This window comes from Scyliorhinus torazame, chromosome 13 (genome assembly GCF_047496885.1).
Source record: "Scyliorhinus torazame isolate Kashiwa2021f chromosome 13, sScyTor2.1, whole genome shotgun sequence".
In the NCBI taxonomy this organism is placed as follows: domain Eukaryota; kingdom Metazoa; phylum Chordata; class Chondrichthyes; order Carcharhiniformes; family Scyliorhinidae; genus Scyliorhinus; species Scyliorhinus torazame.
Window position 1 is genome coordinate 39,081,637 of NC_092719.1, and position 21,927 is coordinate 39,103,563.

A 21,927-nucleotide genomic window follows, 5' to 3' on the forward strand; every position below is an offset into this window, starting at 1 on the left:
TGCACAAAAATGTTTGGCTGGACCACATACCCATCACACTGCATGCTGAACTATATGATGGGAGCTTAATAAACGTTAATGAGACTACCCATTAATAATTCATGACATTAAAGGCAATAAATGCGAGATATTACCAGCTATCTCCAGAGAGAGAAAGAAAAAAATGGTTTGGGTGTGTTCAGAACTAAATCTAAAAGAAAATCCATCATTGTTTATGACCAACTCAGAAAATAATAGCTAGGAATTTCCTGTACTGGGGATTTGATGATGCACCCTGGTTCTCCAGTGATATATTTATGTCAAATTGTATTAATTTGACTGGGCCACGATGAGGATAGCTAGAGTTAGAGGTGGTGCATTTGATGGTGACCCACAGGAACAGGGAAATTGCTCTGTTTGTTCATGTGTAATATAGCAGTCATTTTCATGTTTTAAGGGTCCAAATTTTAGAGTCAGAAAGTGATTGTCAGGAGCTGTTTGTAAATCTTATACTTACTTAAAAACATTCACTAGATTTTTGCACTGGAAATTGCAGTGGTTAGAAATCCATTTTATTGCAGTGGTTAGAAATCCATTTTATTGCAGAGCCCTCTAAAAGAGGTAGCTGAGGAGATTGTGGAGGGATTGATGGTGATCTTTCAGGAATCACAGGAGGCAGAGAGGGTCCAAGAGGACTGGAAAGTGGCTAATGTAACACTGCTGTTTAAGAAGGGAGAGAGGCAGAAGACGGGATATTATAGGCAGGTTAGCCTGACTTCAGTCATTGGTAAGATTTTAGAGTCCATTAGTAAAGATGAAATCGTGGAGTACTTGGAATTGCATGATAAAATAGGACAGAGTCAGCATGGCTTCGTCAAGGGGAGGTCATGTCTGACAAACCTTTCGAGTTCTTTGAAGAGGAAACAAGGAAGTTAGACAGAGGAGAACCAGTGGACGTTATTTAGTTATTTATTTAGATTTCCATAAGGCCTTTGACAATGTACCGCATAGGAGACTGTTAAATAAGTTAAGAGCCCATGGTGTTAAGGATAAGACCCTGCCATGGATAGAGGATTGGCTGACTGGCAGAAGTCAGAGAGTGGGGATAAAGGGGTCTTTTTCAGGATGGCAGCCGGTGACTAATGGTGTGCCTCAGGGGTCGGTGCTGGGACCACAACTTTTCACAATACACATTAATGATCTGGAAGAAAGAACTGAAGGCACTGTTGCTAAGTTTGCCGGTGATACAAAGATCTGTAGAGGGACAGATAGTATTGAGGAAGCACGGGGGGCTGCAGAAGGACTTGGACAGGCTAGGAGAGTGGGCAAAGAAGTGGCAGATGGAATACAATGTGGAAAAGTGTGAGGTTATGCACTTTGGAAGGAGAAATGGAGGCATAGACTATATTCTGAATTGGGAAATGCTTAGGAAATCAGAAGCACAAAGGGGCTTGGGAGTACTTGTTCACGATTCTCTTAAGTTAACATGCAGGTTCAGTCGGCAGTTAAGAAGGCAAATGCAATGTTAGCATTCATGTCGAGAGGGCTAGAATACAAGACCAGGGATGTACTTCTGCGGCTACATAAGGCTCTGGTCAGACTCCATTTGGAGTATTGTGAGCAGTTTTGGGCCCGATATCTAAGGAAGGATGTGCTGGCCTTGGAAAGGATCCAGAGGAGGTTCACAAGAATAGTCCCTGGAATGAAGAGCTTGTTGTATGAGGAGCGGTTGAGGACACTGGGCCTGTACTCGTTGGAGTTTAGAAGGATGAGGGGGGGATCTTATTGAAACTTACAGGAGACTGTGAGGCCTGGATAGAGTGGACGTGGAGAGGATGTTTCCACTTGTAGGAAAAACTAGAAGCAGAGGACACAATCTCAGACTAAAGGGACGATCCTTTAAAACAGAGATGAGGAGGAATTTCTTCAGCCAGAGCGTGATGAATTTGTGGAACTCTTTGCCGCAGAGGCTGTGGAGGCCAAATCACTTAGTGTCTTTAAGGCAGAGATAGATAGGTTCTTCATTAATAAGGGGATCAAGGGTTATGGGGAGACGGCAGGATGATGGGGATGAGAAAAATATCAGCCATGATTGAATGGCGGAGCAGACTCGATGGGCCGAGTGGCCTAATTCTACTCCTATGTCTTTTGGTCTTATGGTCTTATAGTAAGCAATGTAATGTCTCAGTAACCAATTGTATTTAAGCCTCCTTCCTGAGACACACATGATTTGATTTTAACTTATTCAAAATCCACCACTGACATAGAGTTCAAATTGAGCCCAGTCTGAAGTGGAAAGTGTTAGTTAGAATAGTCAGGTCAATGCCAAATCATGTACAGAATGCAAAACAAGGGAGGGAAGAAAAGATGGAATTAACAGAGAGAGATAAAAGAGAACAAAATAGTTTTTTTTAAAATACACTTCTGAAAATCTCCAACAAGAATTAAAATTTGAAAGAATGAAACTCCATAATTATAAAAGTGAATTTTCAAGATCAGGGAGGTTGTTTGGCAGTATTAAGACTATCAAACCATTAAAACTTAACTCACACTTGAAAGGCCAAGACCTAACATTTTTGGGTATTTTTATTGGATATTTATTGTGAAAGTACAATAATTTCCGACCATTCTGTGTGATTTGATACCAAGCCTGTTGGCAAGATATTATTATAGCGCAGCTTCTAGAGATATAAGGCACCTCTGGCAGCTTCCTAATTTCTATGATTCATTGCACGAGTATGGACTCCAGAAATTGCTGTTTGATTCACTTTTTAACGATGGTAAGTGCTGATAGCCTCACGGTTTTTCTCACTGTAAAATTCTGGCCTTAGATATTTTAGTTACAAATTACTTATCCATGTTAAGGTTGACATTACAGACACCTGTAGACATTGAACTGTGCTGTGCTTTCCTAAAGTACAGTTCAAGTCAACTTTATGAAGCAGTTAGTTGATTTTAAAGGGTTGTCCATTAAAATGAGATTTTGTTATATGATTATGCAATGTGTTGCTGCCCATATAACTAGGTTTAAATATTCAAAATATCTTTACCTACCTGCTTTACATTGTTCAGGCCAAACAATAAATTCAGAAGAATAGGACTGTATATTTTGACATTTGAATGCCTTCACGGTGGTCATACCATTAAGGAATTATTTTGATACCATTTTATTGGTATTTAGTTTGAAAACCACTCAAATTATTGGTTGGAAGAATTAGGTGTCATCAAGTCTGTACAGTTTTGAGTGTGGGAGGCTCCTATTGTGCCAGTGGTTAAACCAGATAGAACCAGGAGGACATGTGAGGACTATAAATTAACCATGAATTAGGCAGCAAAATTGAATTGATACCCAATATCAAGAATTAATGATTTATTCGCTAAATTAGCAGGTTTAATTTACACTAAATTTGATATGAGCCATGTGTACCAACAATTATAATTGGTTTAGCACAGTGCTAAAGAGCTGGCTTTTAAAGTAGACCAAGGCAGGCCAGCAGCACGGTTCAATTCCCGTACCAGCCTCCCCGAACAGGTGACTAGGGGCTTTTCACAGTAACTTCATTTGAAGCCTACATGTGACAATAAGCGATTTTCATTTCATTTCATTTCATTTCCAATTAGATGAAGCATCTGGGGTACTTGTTGCTATAAATGCATACAAAGGTTTGCAGCAGTATAAACTGCTACCTTTTGGAGTCTCATTGGCATGTGCTCTTTTCCAGAGCCTGTTGGAAAGCTCATTACAGGACCTACCTAAGGTGGTAATCTATCTAGACAATGTACTGATTACAGGAGCATCCAAAGAGGAGCACCTAGCAAATCTCAAGGAAGTTTTAAAAAGATTTAAGATGGCCGGTGTAAGGCTAAGAAGAGAAATGTGCATGTTCCAAGCTCATGAGTGAGGTCTTGGCATTTACATAGATGCCCAAGGGCTGCACCCTGTGGCAGAGAAGTTGAAAGCAATTAAGGAAGCACGGGCAGAAATGTGTCAGAATTGAAATCTTGTTTTAGGAATGGTGAAGACTCATTCTTAATCTTTCTACAATGTTAGCACCTCTACACATGCTGCTCAAGGAGCACTAGAAGTGGTATTGGAGAGAGCATCAGAAAGAAGCATTTGAAGAGTTAAACTAGCTTTACAGTCATCCAGTCTCTTAGTTTCTTTTGACCCCTCAAAGGAGATTATTAATTCTTACCTGCAATGCATCTTCTTATGGAATTAGAATAGTTTTATCACATAAGATGTTGCAGAAAGGCTCACCACCTGTATCTTGAGAATTCTGACCGATGCTGAAAATGCTTCTCCTCAAATCAAAAAAGAGAGACTAGCCGTAATGTTTGGAGTGAAGTAGTTCCATCAATATCTTTATGGACGGCACTTCATAGTAGTTACTGACCACAAACCCCTGTTAGGCTTCTTTAGGGAGGATAAGGTCATCCCACCCATTTCTTCAGTTGAGGTTCTATTATTAACAGTCTACGAGCCTTGGCCGGGTACATGCATGTCAAACACAAACGCTTTAAGCCACCTTCTTCTACCAAAAAATATACCACCTCCGCCAGTACCATTTGAAATTATTTTTGCTCTAAATATATTCCCTGTGTTGGCATGACAGATCAAACTTTGGACCCAGAAGGACCCCATATTATCTAGAGTTAAGCATATGGTCCTCCGAAGGCTAACATTATGATAACACGTCTGAGCAATTAAGACCCTTTCAGGTAAGAAAAGATGAGTTAAGTTGTGAACACGGCAGAGTATTATGAGGAGCAAGGGTGGCCGTCCCCACTCCTGCTGGAAAGTTGCTATTACGAGAGTTACACTGTGCCCATCTTGGGCTAACAAAGATAAAGATGCTCACACGCAGCGATGTGTGGTGGCCCGGGATGGATACCGACATAGAGAATCTGGTCAAACTATGTGATCAATGTCAAATGCAGCAAAGGTTGTCGGAGGATCACGTGACCCATTCGGCCAATCGGGCTGAAGCATGCGAATAATGGGGCTGAGTGCAGGTTTCCTTGCCAACTTTGGAGTTGTGGAGGATGATAGCCTTTACCTCACCATCTGTAAATAGTTACCAATCTTAACAAACCGTTTATTCATTGATCTATTTACTGCTCACCAGTCTTACAGGATTCTACAACACCAATCATCATTTTGATGTTGTCGCTGCTCCCATAATACCAGTTCCTAATTTCTTTGAAATACCTTTCTGTATTCATTAGTAACTGATGATTTCAGAAAGGGTATTGGTTCAGAAGAGTTACCAAGCCAACAGTGCAGGGAAAGTTAACACCTGTAGCTCAACAAACCAATCCTTTCAACTGTGAATGCCGCATGCTGTTTAATTTGGCAGCTCCCCAGAGCCAGATGGAGCAGAAATGGATGAAAATGTGTTCAAATTTATTACTTTTCAAATTGCTATTTTCTTTATTGATCGTAAAACATTTGTCCCCCTTGAGCTCTACAAATGTGCGGAGTTACTTATATCAATAACACACAGCATTATGAACAATGGACAATTCTTTGAACATTTGACATCAAAAGAAAAAGTGCACTATTCAAAATCTGACACGAGTCTTAGTAGATTCTCAACCGTTTCCTATTCTACCCAAAGTTTCTATAATGTAGTATCATGAGAAAGACCAAACACAGAATCAGAGGTCCATCGACAATGCAATAACATAAAAAAGCACCTGATGTAAATAATATTCTGCATGGAATTATGGCAAACAGGATGTTGACACCGTAAAATCCAGATAAATATTCTCAAACAGTTAATGTTGTGCAAATCTGCCACCTGTTTTTGAATTTGATGCACAGTCTGTGTTGTTTCCATTTTGCAATAACAATTTCAGAAAATATTCTGTATCCTTATCAGTTCTGGCACAATTTGAGGAACAGAGCTTAACTCCAGTCAAAGGGATGACCATTACTATTTGCACAATTTGTTTACAGACACGGGTGAAATCAAAGTGGCCTACTCCTTGGACTATGATGATCCCAATACACTGACTAGTCCAATACTGGAAATAAGAGCTTATGATTCAGACAGAGTTCATTCGTCCACAGCCACACTTACAGTCCACATTGCGGACATTAACGACAATCCTCCTCAGTGCTCCAGATACCTCTATATGTGAGTACCATTAAAAAAAATTATTTGATTCTGAACAACAATTTCAGTATTATCTGCCGATTGGACAATAAGTCTTCCAAGTACTGAAGGAACCACTGTGGCATTGAGAGTAAAGAACAAAATGGGACCTGGGCTGAGAAAGAATTATAGAATAGAATCTGTACAGTGCAGGAGGAGGCCATTCGGCCCATCGGGTCTTGGAAAGAGCACCCTACTTAAGCCCATGCCTCAACCCCATAACCCAGTAACCCCACCTAACCTTTTGGACACTAAGGTGCAAATTAGCATGGCCAAGCTAACCTGCACATCTTTGGTCTGTGGGAGGAAACTGAAGCACCCGGAGGAAGCCCACGCAGCCATGGGGAGAACGTACAAACTCCACACAGACAGTCACCCAAGGCCGGAATTGCACCCAGGTTCCTGGAGTTGTGAGGCAGCGGTGCTAACCACTGTGCCACCATACTGCCCTACAACCGTAATGTGTCAACAAGTGGCATGGAGTGTCTGTGTGAGGATTTCCACAGCATGGACTGTCCTTCTCATCACTAAAGATATGAGCTAGAATTTTATGCTGCTTTGTCGGGCAGTCGCCAACCCACCCGTGCTGCCCGGTAGAGGTCGTTGATCTTCTTACGGCACTAGGTGCCAGTCCTCCTGGTGACACTCCTCGAGCTGACGGCTTTGTCACTTCCGCCCAGGCGGCACTAGCTCCCCTGTGGCTGACCCTGCGAGATTCTCAGGGGAACAGAGCTTCCCATCTGACCTCTACCACGTTCAACATTCTGGCCAGGTTGGCATCCCCGAATCGTGGGGCTGGTCTCCTCGGTGGCATGGCTGCGAGCTGTGTAGGGTTGGCTGTGCAGGAGCGGTTTAAGTGCTGTTCTTGTTAGCAGGGGGCTGGCGAGCGCGGACCCAGTGAATCAGCTGGCGAGACAGGCATTTGCGGCATGAAGCCCATGGGGCCTCGTTAAGTGGTCCAATTTACGTTTTATAGCAGTGAAGGCCTCGCCGGGCCTAGTGTCGGGAAGGTCATGGCAGTTCCCCTCGCTACTACACTTAGCAACCTTTTGCATTAAATCATGCCCATTGAGTCAATGAAGGTTTCAGTCAGGATCAGTTCATAGCCAAAGCCCGTTTGGGACTTGAACCCGCATTGTTGGCCTCACTCTGCATCACGAACCAGCTGTCCAGCCAACTGAGCTAAACCGGCCCACCAACTGATATTGTTGAAGCCTATTTATTAATCAAGCACAATAACAGATACTGTAGAAATATGAGTGGAGCTACAATTTGTACATCCCAATTCATTGGCCATGGCCATTTTCAGAAAATGAAAAACAGATTATTATCATTATTTACATGTATGACATTCCTTTCTACATTTTTTAATCACAGAGAGAAACCATAATCCAAGTTTTTTAAAATTTTGTGCATCATCAGCTTATATATTTGGATCTAAAATTATATTTAAATCAACTTACAGTTAATTCTGTTTATGTCCCGACAATTTATTTAAACATTCAAAACTTTGGGACCTTGTATTTCCAATAAGGGGAAGTGGATTTACAACTATGAAGATGGAATAATTGCTGAACTATTTAAAGTGCCTCTGAGCCCAGGACATCTCAGCAGATTATCCTAGTTAGGTCACCAATTAAACTAAATTAACAAAACTGAGGGACAAAATGCGAGCAATGTCCATATTCCATGAACAAATTTTTTAAAACAATATTTTGGCTTCCCATTCAATTCTAGACTCCTGTCTGGAATCTGTTTCAGTGGGACAACACTGAACTTCTAAAATCATAACAAAGCCCCATGGTGAGTGCATTTAGCCAGATATTTCCCGGACCTCATAGCGCCGCGAAACACAAGGCTATAAAACATGACTCGCATTTAATAACGGGCCTCATTGGGGAACATGCGACTGAGGCCACACATAGCCCTGTTTTGTACACTGAGGAACTCCACTCGCCATTTTAAATTGCGTCCCGATCTCTGAGGCTTCCGAAGCGACCCCTGACCAGCCCTTTGCCCCCCCTTCCCCCCGAGCCTGCACCCATCATGGCTTTTTCGTATTCTCTGGTTCTTAAATGTGTTTAAATTGATGTTTGATTTAGAAGCAATGTTGATATTTTTCAAAATACATTCATTGAATGCTTTAACTTTTATTCTTTTTACACTTTGCAGCATTGAGCTTGCTGAAACCTCCCCAGAGGGTACTCCAGTTGTGTCACTTAACTGCTGGGATAATGACAGAACAGCAGCTAATAATATCCTGCTGTACACAATGATTCTAGACACATATTCAACAGAAAGATTTAACATTAGTAACAATGAAATAACTGTAAGTACAAATAAAGTTCATCGAAATGCTGTAGAAATAAACTTATTCTTTCCTTACGTGACTGTAATAAATGACCTAAAAGCTATTTCTGATTCTCAACATGATTAAGGAACTACAAGGTGTTATTTTATACTGAGTGAGACACTTCAAAGCACTTTAAGAAGGCTGGCTGAATTCTTCAATCCATTTCACTTTTAATTGCCTCATTCTTAAAGACTTTAAAGGATTACTGCCTGTACTAAATCAGCAAATAAAGTCACAACTATCCCACTTCTGAAGCTTCATAAAGCACTAGTTAGGCCCCATTTAGAATACTGTGAGCAATTTTGGGCCCCACACTTCAGGAAGGACATACTGGCACTGGAGCGGGTCCAGCGGAAATTCACACGGATGATCCCAGGAATGGTAGGCCTAACATACGATGAACGTCTGAGGATCCTGGGATTATATTCATTGGAGTTTAGGAGGTTGAGGGGAGATCTAATAGAAACTTACAAGATAATGAATGGCTTAGATAGGGTGGACGTGGGGAAGTTGTTTCCATTAGCAGGGGAGACTAGGACCCGGGGGCACAGCCTTAGAATAAAAGGGAGTCACTTTAGAACAGAGATGAGGAGAAATTTCTTCAGCCAGAGAGTGGTGGGTCTGTGGAATTCATTGCCACAGAGGGCAGTGGAGGCCGGGACGTTGAGTGTCTTTAAGACAGAAGTTGATAAATTCTTGATTTCTCGAGGAATTAAGGGCTATGGAGAGAGAGCGGGTAAATGGAGTTGAAATCAGCCATGATTGAATGGTGGAGTGGACTCGATGGGCCGAATAGCCTTACTTCCGCTTCTATGTCTTATGGTCTTAATATGCTCCAGGTTAGTTCTTGATGGTAAATATGGATACAATCTGGTTGTTTAATTTAAGAGTGCATAAAATTAACAACTGTCACAATAAACTAGCAAGTAGAAAAAATGTCACTTCCCATTCTCACAGTAATAAACGTGGAACAGATCCCCAGCACAATCGTCTAATGCTCAGAAGCACCTACAAGGGAAAAGGTACCTAAATTATGCAAACTCCATCAACACATGAACAACCATGACTCCCTCCATTCCAATCATGTCTGGGTCAAGATCCTGCAATTCCATACCTCCCTTCATTATGGGAGCAGATTCAGAGCAAGGATTACAATATTCGAAGAACCGGGCCAGCACCACCTTTGTCGGGTGACAAAGCATGGACGAGAAATGTACCTTTCCAGGGTAACCCACATCCTAAGAACAAACAAGCATTTATATTTATAAGTGGGCTTTGATTTTTTTTTGCAGGCTGTGCTCAGAGAAAATCTTTCCCTGCTGTTGGTCAATTCTTTGAACAAAAAAACCCCCTCCATAAATCAAATGAAAAATTATGAATATGATTGAGCCCATGAAATCCATACCTCCCAGATTCGGTATGACCTGCTGCATCATAGATTTGACCTAACTGAGTATTCCTCCCTAGCAATTCTTTTTCCAATTCTTTTTGCAATAATCAATTGCACAGACCATCATAATCTGTCCCTTGCCTTCTTGGGTTTGACCTTTCCAATTACTCTAAAGATGTTCCAACAACATAAAACATTCCTGTCTTGGGAAGACACAATTGATCCTAAACTCAACCAATTTTGGGAGAATGCATCACTGGGGACGATCACAGATTGCAAATAGTTACGTTTCTGAATCCTTCATAGCATCTTTAAGCTAATTATGACTAATATTCATGTACAATATCAAAAATAATAATCTCATCTTTTATTGAGTTTCATGCAATATTGTGGATGAAGGATGTTAGTGACTTGCTCAATTCTCAAATTCTACTTCATCACAGTCATTTTTGAAGCTTTTATATATTAACATGCATGTGGTGTGAAAGTTGAAATGATCCCTGCTGCGCTGACAGAGAAACTCCTTTCGAATCAGGTTGCAAAAAAATGTGGAAAAGGAATGTCGTCAGCCTCACCGTATCTGTGCTTTATTATAACAATCTGCAGATTGGTTTCAAGTTCACTGGAATTAAATCAGATTGAACGCAACTGAACCTAAAGTTTGAACTGAGATGAAATCACCATTTTTCCAAAATTAAACCTTCTTGGATTGACTACAAAAAACACAGTAACATCAGTGTAATCTCTTGCATAAGATGTTGATTCACTGATAATGAACCACATTATTTATTTTACAGGTTGGGTATTCACTTTTGCAATATGATGACAGTTCATTTGCTGCAGTTAATTTTCAACATATAATATTTGTTAAGGTGGCGGATAACGGCATCCCTCAATTGACAAGTAAGTCTGTGTCTTGGATTACTGATGCAACCATGAAGTTGAATTACTTTGAATTAGCCATTTGACATTCTGTTTGTTCAGGTACCTCCACAGTTATAGTGAAGGTCACACCCGTTAATGAGAGAACACCTTTCTCCGAAACAAGAGCATTTAATATATTTGAAGACAGCCCAATTGGGGCTCTGGTTGGAACAGCGGCATTTACTGATACGGACCTACCAGATAACAATGTAAAGTATTCTATTGTAGGAGGCAACACTGATGTCCCACCCAAGTTTTATATTGAACCTGACTCAGGTATTGTAAGATCACTTTAATGTTTCTATTCATATTTCTTGCTGTATAGGACTTTCTTTCTTTCTCACTGTAGGTTTCACTTAGCAACTCATAAAATATAAAACCCAGTGCATAATCCTAATAAGAAAGACAAGTTTGGCCTGGATTCTCCGTCAGCGGGATCCTCTGCTTAGTCGGCAATGCACTCACGCTCACGGATTTTCCGATGTGTGGGGGTACCCACAATGGGAAACTCCATTGACCGGCTGATGGAATGGAGGATCCTGCTGCCGGTGGGGACGGGCCGCACCAGAAAACAGGTTTGGTAGGATGAAGAATCCCACCCAAGGAGCGGGATTCTTCGATCAGCCAGCCGTGTGTTCCTCGGCGATGTGCCCTTGCTGACAGCAGGATTCTCCATTTCTGCCACCTGCCAATGGGATTTCCCAGTGTGGCCACCCTAAGCTACCAGGAAACCCGCGGGCGTCATGCGCTGCCGGTAGACCGGAGAAACCCACTGGCAGAGAATCTCGCCCAAGTTGTCTTTGGGAGCTATATATATATATATCATCACTCCTATTAGAAGATCTGTCAAACTGTGATTTTCCTATTTTTGTTTCATTGGCAGAAAGTCTAGCAGTAGGTTGAAAGCAGACTTCAATGGAAGTGGATTTAGCATTATTCAAGTGTGAATTTGGCTAAATTTGAAGGGATGGGAACAATTAAAGAGTTCCAAAAGGACAAGAACATTTCTGAGCATCTTCAGGGAGCCATTATCAGCCTTTACTCAAGCTAAATTGCAAAAATAGAAAACGGTATTTTCGGAATCAATACATTTAATTAAATCTGTAAGTTGAGTCTAATCATAGAATCCCTACAGTGCAGAAGGCGGCCATTCGGCCCATCGAGTGCACCGACCCTTTGAATGACGACCCTATTAGACAAATCCCCCACTCTATTCCTGCAATTCCACCCTAAGGGGCAATTTAGCATGGCCAATCCACCTAACCTGCACATCTTTGGACTGTGGGAGGAAACCGGAGCACCCGGAGGAAACCCACACAGACACGGGGAGAACGTACAAGCTCCACACAGACAGTTCCCCGAGGTCGGAATCGAACCTGGGTCCTAGCGCTGTGAGGCAACAGTGCTAACCACTGTTCCACCGTGATGCCTAAATATTCTTTATTTCAGTGAGAAGTAGAGCAGGAGGACTTGGATGAGTCGCAGAAACTGGATGGCAGGTTCCAGGCTAACTCACTACAGAATGAGACATTTTCTAATATACTTTGTAATAGATTGGGTGAATGAATGGCTGTGATATGAAAGCTACTCACTCATTACAGGCAACACTTATCATTCATATCTTTTCTCCAGTGGATGAATGGATTGCAAACACAGCCAGATAATCACCGTTCCTCATTTATATTATAGTTCTCCAGGTGAAGTATTGAAATACCCAAGAGAAAATCATGGCTGTCTTTAGAAATATTCAGTCATATTTATTTATTTGTATTTTGGTTTAATTTCGGGGGGAAGAATACCAGGAAGGATTTGTCCTTTAAAACTTCACTATTTCAGTAGCAGTTTTTTACTCCAACAGGTCGGATAAGGCTTCTAAATATACTGGACAGAGAAACACAAGATATTTATACCCTCACTGTCAGAGCTGTGGACATAAATAATGATCTGCAAATTGATCCATTCAGGCAGAGGAGTGGCTCAGCGATAGTAACTGTTAATGTGATGGTAAGATATCATTCTGTCAAAAATGAACTTTAGATTATATTTTCCCAACACAATTTGACTAAAACATTTAAGCTAAAGGGATTTGCTGGATTGCTTACTTCCGCATAGCTCATTCCATTTGGTTCTTTAGTGACAATTGATATCTCCTTGAACTGCTGTAGTTCATCTGGTGTGTATATGCCCACAGTGCTGCTCGGAAGGGAGTTTCAGGATTTTGACCCAGTGACAATGAAGGAGAGGCGATACAGTTCCAAGTCCCGCAGTGTACGGTTTGGCGCTGTGCTTGAAGGAGTTTGTGTTCTGGTTGTGACTCAAAGCGTGATGTGGCTTGATGGACAGGTGTCACCATTTTGGACGATTGGTAGCAAGATCATCAAAGTTATTAATGCTGCCACACCTTAAGGAGCATTTTAGAATGTCTTTGGGAGATTTCCTTTCTCCTCCCTTGGAATGGTGGCCACTTGAGATATGGGAAACTATGACCCGACAGGGCAGATGGTTTTTGGTCATCTGCGCACAGTGTCCAGTCCGTTAAAGTTGATTTTGCAGTAGTTTTGCCTGACTGCTTGTGGAGCTAACTTCAGAGACACGAGCATTCGTTCGATAGTCCTTCGGGTATTCACCTGTGACAGCTGTGCATATCATTGCCTCACTATTGGGAATGCTCAATCATATAACTCGACATGAAAAGATTTGCCTTTGGATCCTGTGAGAGAAAATACATGAAGCCATCTGTTTAACTCATTCACTTGTGTTTTTAATTAGAAGTTACATAATTACACAACAAATATAGAACTTGCTCGTAAGGACCTGGATGAGGTATGAGTATTAATAACTTACAAAATGTGGAACTGAACCAGAGGCCTGAATAAGGATAAAGGTAGAGGTAGAGGTTTCCTAAACGGTGTGGTCTCCCTATAAATATTATTCAATCAGGTCCACATGCATTAACCTTTCAAATGTACAAATCTCTGACGACTCAAATGTTCAAAACCAATGTATACTTAGAGTGCCATCTAGTGATAACTCACAGCATTTACATGTCAACTACAAAATAAGTATGGTTTCAATATTAACGGTTAAAGGAACAGGGGGTGGGATTCTCCAATCCCACGGCAGAGTGTCCACACCGTCGTAAACACCGCCGCGTTTTACGACGGCGTAAACGGACCGCTCCCAGGACTAATTCAGGCCCCTACAGGGGCCCAGCACACGAACTGTGTGCCGCGGGTCCCGTGCATGCGCAGTGGCCTCCTTCAACGTGCAGGCCCCGACGCAACATGGTGCAGGACTACAGGAGCCGGTGCATAGGAAAGGAGGGCCCCAGCCACAGAGGCCGGCCCGCCGATCGGTGGGCCCCGAGCGCGGGCCAGGCCACATCGGAGGCCCCCTCCCATCCCACAGGCCGCCAGCCGACCCTTCAACGCCGAGGTCCCGCTGGCCCAGAGTAGGTTACAACGGCGGCAGAGGGACTCGGTTCTTTTCTTACGGCCACTCGGCCCATTCGGGCCGGAGAATTGCCGCACCGGCCGCGTAGAGCGGCCCGCGACTGGCAGCACGCCAACCACGCTTGTGCCAATGCCGCCGATTCTCCGTTCTGCGGAGAATTGCATGCCGACGTAGGGGCGGCATGGCCCGTTTGCGGGGATTCTCCGGCCCGGACAAGGGCTGGCAGAATCCCGCCCAGGATGTATAAGTTCTCTCCTGCTTCAGGTGCCATGCCCCAAGAAGGTATTGACATCGATGGACTTCCATATGTTGGGCCATCATTATACTTAAATGCTGGCCTAACCAGTGAGGCCCACATCCCATAAATGAATTAAAACAAATTCTTGGCAAGGTACTAAAGTGTCTGTCTATTGCCGTTTACAGGTGGCAGATGAGCAGGAGATTCTCTCACTCTTACCAGCTGCCACAAGTGTATTGGAAGGATTTTAAGATTGATAGTCACCCTGTTTGGCCACACCATGAATGTGCCTTCCATCGCCATTGTGGTGAACCACTGTATTATATTGTACACACTGTTCTTACTTATGGTAATTACTGTTCTTACTGTTTGTTACATGTCTGGGTTTGTCCCTGCTGGCTCTGCCCCTCGGGCTCAAGTATAAAGATAGCTAACCTCCAATCCTGCCTTCATTCTGGGACTGGCTGCCAGCAGGTGTCTTTTAGCGGATTAAAGCCACAGTTTACTCTTCCGACTCTTGTCTGTCATCATTGATGGTACATCAATTTAATCAGCTAAAATTTTAAGATGGATCCATCACTCAAGCCTGATCGCCTGCAACTGGACCCCCAAGCAGCCGATGCCACTGCCACGTTTGAATACTGGCTAAGCTGCTTCGAATCTTACAGTGATTCCTCCGCCGCCGCCATCGCTGAGACCCACAAGCTGCGAGTCCTCAACTCCCGGGTGAGCCCGCAAGTTTTCTTTCTTATCAGAGACGCTACCTCGTTCGAGGATGCGATAATGCTGTTGAAGGGGCAGTATGTTAAGGAAGTCAACGAGGTGTACGCTAGGCATCTCCTTGCCACGAGGCGACAGCGCCCCGGAGAATCGCAAGCTGAATTTCTGCGTGCCTTGCGGGTCCAAGACACAGTACAACTCTCGGACTTGTTAGAAGTGGCCTTCCATAACATGGATGCGTACCCCTCCGACTACGCGGCACCCTCGTGGACGTCGTGGGCGCCGCCATCACCCGACCCAGGGGCGCCGCAAGCCTGTGCCGCGCAGCGACCCGCCAACTCTGGAGGCCCGAAATGTTACTTCTGTGGCCAGGATAAGCATCCCAGACAACGCTGCCCAGCGAGAAGCGCCATCTGTAATGGGTGCGGAAAGAAGGGCCACTTGTCTAAAGTCTGCCAGGCCCGACCTGGTTTTAAACCCAGCAGCGCTGCGTGTAGCCCGCGGGGACTGCTCCGATCTTCCACGTGCGACCCGTGGGGGCCGGCATCTTCGGCGCCACCCGCCACTTGCGACCCGTGAGGGGCGCCATCTTGGCCACCATCTTTGACGCCACCCGCCACGTGCGACCCGTGGGGGCCGCTCTTCAATGCCAGCCGCCACTTGCAACCCGTGGGGGCCACCATCTTGGAATCACCCCGCTGCCTCCCGGAAACTCTGCTCACCAGATCGTACGCTGGCCTCCGCTACCCTCGATTAGCCCACCCACCTTCCGAAGCTCGCCTCCATCACCCTCGACCAATCTCGACCTCATCACCTCACTAAATCCATGATGGCCGTCCGGATCAATGGCCATAAGACGACCTGCCTCTTCGACTCCGGGAGCACGGAGAGTTTCATTCACCCAGATACGGTACGGCGCTGCTCCCTCCCAATTTTACCCGCGAACCAGAAAATCTCCCTGGCTTCCGAATCACATTCCGTGGAAGTCCGGAGGTACTGTGTCACAACCCTTACAGTACGGGGCGTCGAGTACAAAAATTTCAAGCTCTACGTCCTCCCCCAACTCTGCGCTGCCCTACTACTAGGTCTAGATTTCCAATGCCACCTCAAAAGTCTTACCTTGGAGTTCGATGGACCCCTGCCCCCTCTCACCGTCTGTAGCCTCTCGACCCTTTAGGTCGCCCCACCCCCGCTCTTTGCTAACCTCACCCCGGACTGTAAGCCCGTCGCCACTAGGAGCAGACGATACAGTGCTCGTGACAAGGCCTTTCTCAGGTCGGAGGTCCAGCGACTCCTGCGGGAAGGGATCATCGAGGCCAGTACTAGCCCCTGGAGAGCCCAAGTGGTGGTCGTCAAAACTGGGCAGAAGCCCCGGATGGTCATCGACTAGTCAGACCATCAACCGGAACACGCAGCTCGATGCGTACCCTCTCCCCCGCATATCTGACATGGTCAATCGATTTGCGCTGTACCGAGTCTTCTCCACTATTGACTTGAAGTCCGCGTACCACCAGCTCCCGATCCGCCCGGAGGACCACCAATACACTACCTCGAGGCAGATGGCCGCCTCTATCACTTCCTCAGGATCCCGTTCGGCGTCACCAATGGAGTCTCGGTCTTCCAACGGGAGATGGACCAAATGGTTGACCAGTACGGGCTGCGGGCCACGTTCCCATATCTGGATAATGTCACCATCTGCGGCCATGACCAGCAGAACCATGACGCTAACCTCCAAAATTTCCTCCACACGCCAAGCTCCTTAACCTAACATACAATAAGAAGAAAAGCGTTTTCCGCACAACCCGCCTAGACACCCTTGGCTACGTTGTGGAAAACAGAGTCCTAGGGCCCGATCCTGACTGCATGCGCCCCCTCCTGGAACTTCCACTCCCCCACTGCCCCAAGGCCCTGAAGAGATGCCTGGGTTTCTTTTCCGATTATGCCCAGTGGATCCCCAATTATGCGGACAAGGCCCGCCCACTCATTAAATCCACCATTTTTCCCCTGACAGCTGAGGCCCGCCGGGCCTTCAACCGCATCAAAAGAGATATTGCCAAAGCCACGATGCATGCAGTAGACGAGTCCATTCCGTTCCAAGTGGAGAGCGATGCGTCTGACTTTGCTCTGGCCGCTACCCTCAACCAGGCGGGCAGGTCCGTGGCTTTCTTCTCCCGTACCCTCCAGGGCTCCGAAATTCGACACTCGTCCATTGAAAAGGAAGCCCAGGCCATTGTGGAAGCTGTGCGACATTGGAGGCATTACCTGGTTGGCAGGCGATTCACTCTCCTCATCAATCGCCGGTTGCCTTCATGTTTAACAATACGCAGCGGGGCAAGATCAAGAGTGACAAGATCCTAAGTGGAGGATCGAACTCTCCACCTATAATTATGATATTTTGTATCGACCTGGGAAGCTTAATGAGCCCCCAGATGCCCTATCCCACGGTACATGTGCCAGCGCACAAGTAGACCGATTTTGGGCCCTCCACAATGACCTCTGTCACCCGCGGGTCACCCATATTTTCCATTTTATCAAGGCCCACAACCTGCCTTGCTCCATCGAGGAGGTCAGGACCATGACCAGGGACTGCCAGATCTGCGCAGAGTGCAAACCGCACTTCTATTGGCCGGATAGTGCACACCTGGTAAAGGCCTCCTGCCCCTTTGAGTGCCTCAGCATCGATTTCAAAGGGCCCCTCCCCTCCACTGACCGTAATGTGTACTTTCTCAACATCATTGATGAGTACTCACGTTTCCCTTTCACCATCCCATGCCCTGACATGACCTCTGCCACAATCATCAAGGCCCTGCACAGCCTCTTCACCTTGTTCGGTTTCCCCACTTACATCCATAGCGATCGGGGTTACTCCTTCATGAGTGATGAGCTGCATCAGTTCCTGCTTAGCAAGGGCATCGCCTCAAGCAGGACTACCAGCTACAACCCCCGGGGAAACGGACAGGTGGAGAGGGAGAACATGACGGTCTGGAAGGCCATGCTTCTTGCCCTACGGTCGAGAAGTCTCCCAGTCTCTCGCTGGCAGGAGGTCCTTCCCGATGCGCTCCACTCCATCTGGTCGTTCCTGTGTACCACCACCAATGTGACCCCTTATGAGAGGATGTTTGTCTTCCCGAGGAAGTCCACCTCAGGGGTCTCGCTCCCATCCTGGCTGACGGTTCCAGGGCCCGTCCTCCTCCGGAAGCATGCGAGGAGTCACAAGTCGGATCTCCTGGTCGAACGGGTCCTTCTCCTCCATGTTACCCCCCAATATGCCTACGTGGCACACCATGACGGACGGGAGGACACAGTCTCCCTTCGGGACTTGGCACCCGCAGATTCCCCAGCGATCATCACCACTACCCCTGACTCTACACTGTCTCCCTCCGTTGTTACTCACGACTCTACACCGTCTCCCTCCGTTGCTACTTATCCGGAAGACGACACGCTCCTGGATACGCAGGCCTCAACACTTCATCCGACACCAGTGTCCTCACCACAGCCGGGACTGAGGCGATCACAACGGAAGGTCAGAGCCCCCGACAGACTCGATCTCTAATTCACCCCGTCCACTTCACTCCTGCCGGACTCTTTTTTTAACAGGGGGGTGAATGTGGTGAACCACTGTATTATATTGTACATACTGTTCTTACCGTTTGTTACATGTCTGGGTTTGTCCCTGCTGACTCCGCCCCTCGGGCTCAAGTATAAAGGTAGCTAACCTCCAGCCCTGCCCTCATTCTGGGACTGGCTGCCAGCAGGTGTCATTCAGCTGATTAAAGCCACAGTTTACTCTTCCGACTCTAGTCTGTCGCCATTGATGGTACAGCAGCCATCAAGTCCCAGAGTGGGATTGGAAGCCAGAGTTTCAGGCTCAGGGGCAGGGACGCTACCCACTGCACCACAAGACCTCCCACTGCAAAACATTACACAACAAAAACATATCATGTTGGTCACTTGGTAGCACAGAACTTAAATACTGCAGGAAAAAAAGAGACATGCTGTCGAGGCTTTTCATCTTGCATGCATCAGGCCAGATTCACAAGAATACCAAATCTCAAAGGGAACAACAATCTATACTACATGAGTGGAGGGTGCTGATTTGTTGACAAGTGGAATCTGATTGATAGAGGCATAGCCATGGACAATGTATCAGGCAACAGCTAACTGTCAAGCCTTTGCTTACATTCAAATTAGGCAGGTTGACTCTTTTGGTCAAAGAATTGCCATGGGGAATGAACCAGGGCACCCCCAGACTTCTGTTTAGTTGAAAAGAATACAATGAATGGGCATGCTTGTTCAGTCTGCAAAGGCCAGGGCCCTATGTGTGAATATGTGGAGCTTCTAGCTTGTGTAAGTGAGCACACAATGAGCCCAACTAAATTGATGTTTGTCTAAATCTTAGTTTAGTAAGTGTTGTTCAATCATGGAATCACTAACGATGTTGGACACTGTGTTCTGTGTTTTACAAGCATGGGCTGGAAAAGTGCGATCGGTACTTTGCCTGTTGTGGCTACAGTATTTCTATCACTAATCCAGTTCATTTTCTGGTCAATGGTAATCCCCAGGATGCTGATAGTGGGGAATTCAATGATGATAAAGCCATTGAATGTCAAGGGGAGATGGTTAGTGATGTGTTGGGTGTTCTGGATCACATACAGGTCACCAACACTTGAAGTAGTGCAACACTATTTTATTAAAAGGTTAACTGTTTAAACATACTTGAACTGTGGGTAAATAAGATACTAGCTTTAACTAAAGACCTTTGCCTTGTCCTAACCAGTTGATGCACTCAGCACATGGTGAATGTCTGTGTTGCAGGCTGTGAGCTCTGTGCTCCTAGCTGGCTGCTACTCGAATGAGCAGGAACTCTGATGCCCCCTGGCTTTATAGTGCGTGTGCTCTCACTGGTGATTGGCTACGGTGTTGTGTATGTTGATTGGTCCCATTGTGTGCCCATCAGTGTGTGTCTGCACCATGATATACTGGTGTATATTATGACAGTTAGGTCCTCTCTTGCTGGAGATGGTCATTGCCTGGCACTTGTGTGGTGCAAATGTGAGTTTCCACTTGTCAGTCCAGAAAACACAGGTGCCATTTTGGACACAGCAAGCTCCAAACAAACATCACTTTGATAAAGCCCCCCCCCCCCCCCCCCCCCCGCCCCCACACACACACACACACACAGATATTAAAGATAGGGAAAGTTAGAATCCAATAAGTAAAGTTAAAATAATATATGGTTGAGTGTCCTTTGATTGTCCTTGAGGTGTAGATTTTTAAACATTACGGCCAATTTGGATTAGTTTGTTTCTTGGATGTGGCAACATGTGTCGAAGGTGTTGGAATTATTATGAGATCTCTGTTCACTGGTAGAATTTGAGTCAACTTGTATTCCAAACTGGGTAATATACTTGTACCAAAAGAAAGAGAGAGAGAGAGAGCCCAGCCTTCAGCCTGTCTCTTCTGCTGAAGTCTTACTTGCAATCTCTGCAGTGGCTGCAGACTTGCCTTGAAATATTTCACCCATTGTATATTTTCAAGAGGTTTTGGGTGGTCTGTGGCAGCTATTGTTCTAATAACCAGTACTTTGTATTTTAGTGTCTCTTCCTTAGACAGTGCCGAGTTTCGATCGGTGTCATTTAAAGGGCATGGCCGCGTGACATTTGCCACACAGATTCTTACTGTGAGGAGGAGGTTTAAGAATTAACCTAATAACTGGTGGTTTATGATCCATTGTAGGATAAATAATATTTTGAAAATCCAGTAACATTTTCAATTCAGGCATGAAGTTCACAGGGCAATGGGGATAGAGTGGTGAATGGGACTGATTGGAATGCTCTACAGAGGGCTGCCACAGACTCGAGGGCCAAATGACCTCCTTCTGAATCTTAATTGATGTAATTTTCCCATAATTTGTCAGAGTGTCAGTCTCTGACTGAGAACTGTTCTGTATCTCTCCAAATACACTGCCGAGTTTTCTCACAAAAAAAAACTGGGGGCGGAGTTTATGCAGTCAGTCGAATGGAGCGGGATCTGACGGAGCCGACAAGGCCGGCTGCATAGAGATCAGGGTGCCATCTTTAAAGAGCGCGCTCCTCAGAACTGCCATTAAACTCCCCAAGCCCCTACACCGTGAAGTCATTGGGGGCCCTCCCCCCCACCCCCCACCCCAGGCACAATTACCGGGGGTTCTTCCGCACCCCCCCACCACTCAATTATCAGGAACTCTTTTCCCCTCCCCAGAACCACCCACCCCTCAATGCAAGCTCCCACCTCAATGCAAGCTCCCCTCCTTCATTCAATTCTAGGGTTCCTCCCCTCAATGTCAGGTTCCCCCCCCCCCCCACCCTCAGTGCCATGTTCCCGCCTTTACTGCCCGCTCCTTCCGTCACTGCCAAGTACCCCCTTCCAAGGCGTCCACGTTCTCCCCTCCCCCCAACACACATCACAGGAACCCCTCAACTTGGGTTCCTCCGAGAGCCCACCCTGGCACTTCCCCCTCGCACAGGTTGTCACTGCCGGGTTGTCACGAGTCAGTACTGCCAAGTTGGCTCTGCCATGGCAGCAAATATCTTGTTTCCTGACTCTTGCAGTATATTGTGCCTACCTCGCCCCAATTACTCCAAGTAGTTTCCGTTAGACTGCAACATTTATTCTGGAAGATGTATTAATGAACTGCTCTTTACTTGATCAAGCCATTATATTTTAATGG

The 21,927-nt window shown here is 45.5% G+C and overlaps 1 protein-coding gene across 1 annotated transcript in view; it reads left to right on the forward strand.

The window, feature by feature from the left end:
• The first annotated feature begins 4,979 nt into the window (after window positions 1-4,979).
• LOC140387798 (cadherin-related family member 4-like) overlaps window positions 4,980-21,927 on the forward strand; it is a 55,744-nt gene continuing 38,796 nt past the window's right edge. Inside the window, exons 1-6 of the mRNA XM_072470925.1 lie at window positions 4,980-5,049; window positions 5,942-6,122; window positions 8,313-8,469; window positions 10,681-10,786; window positions 10,868-11,083; window positions 12,666-12,811. Of these exons, the coding sequence (XP_072327026.1) occupies window positions 4,980-5,049; window positions 5,942-6,122; window positions 8,313-8,469; window positions 10,681-10,786; window positions 10,868-11,083; window positions 12,666-12,811 (876 nt within the window). The remainder of the gene's footprint in view (window positions 5,050-5,941; window positions 6,123-8,312; window positions 8,470-10,680; window positions 10,787-10,867; window positions 11,084-12,665; window positions 12,812-21,927) is intronic.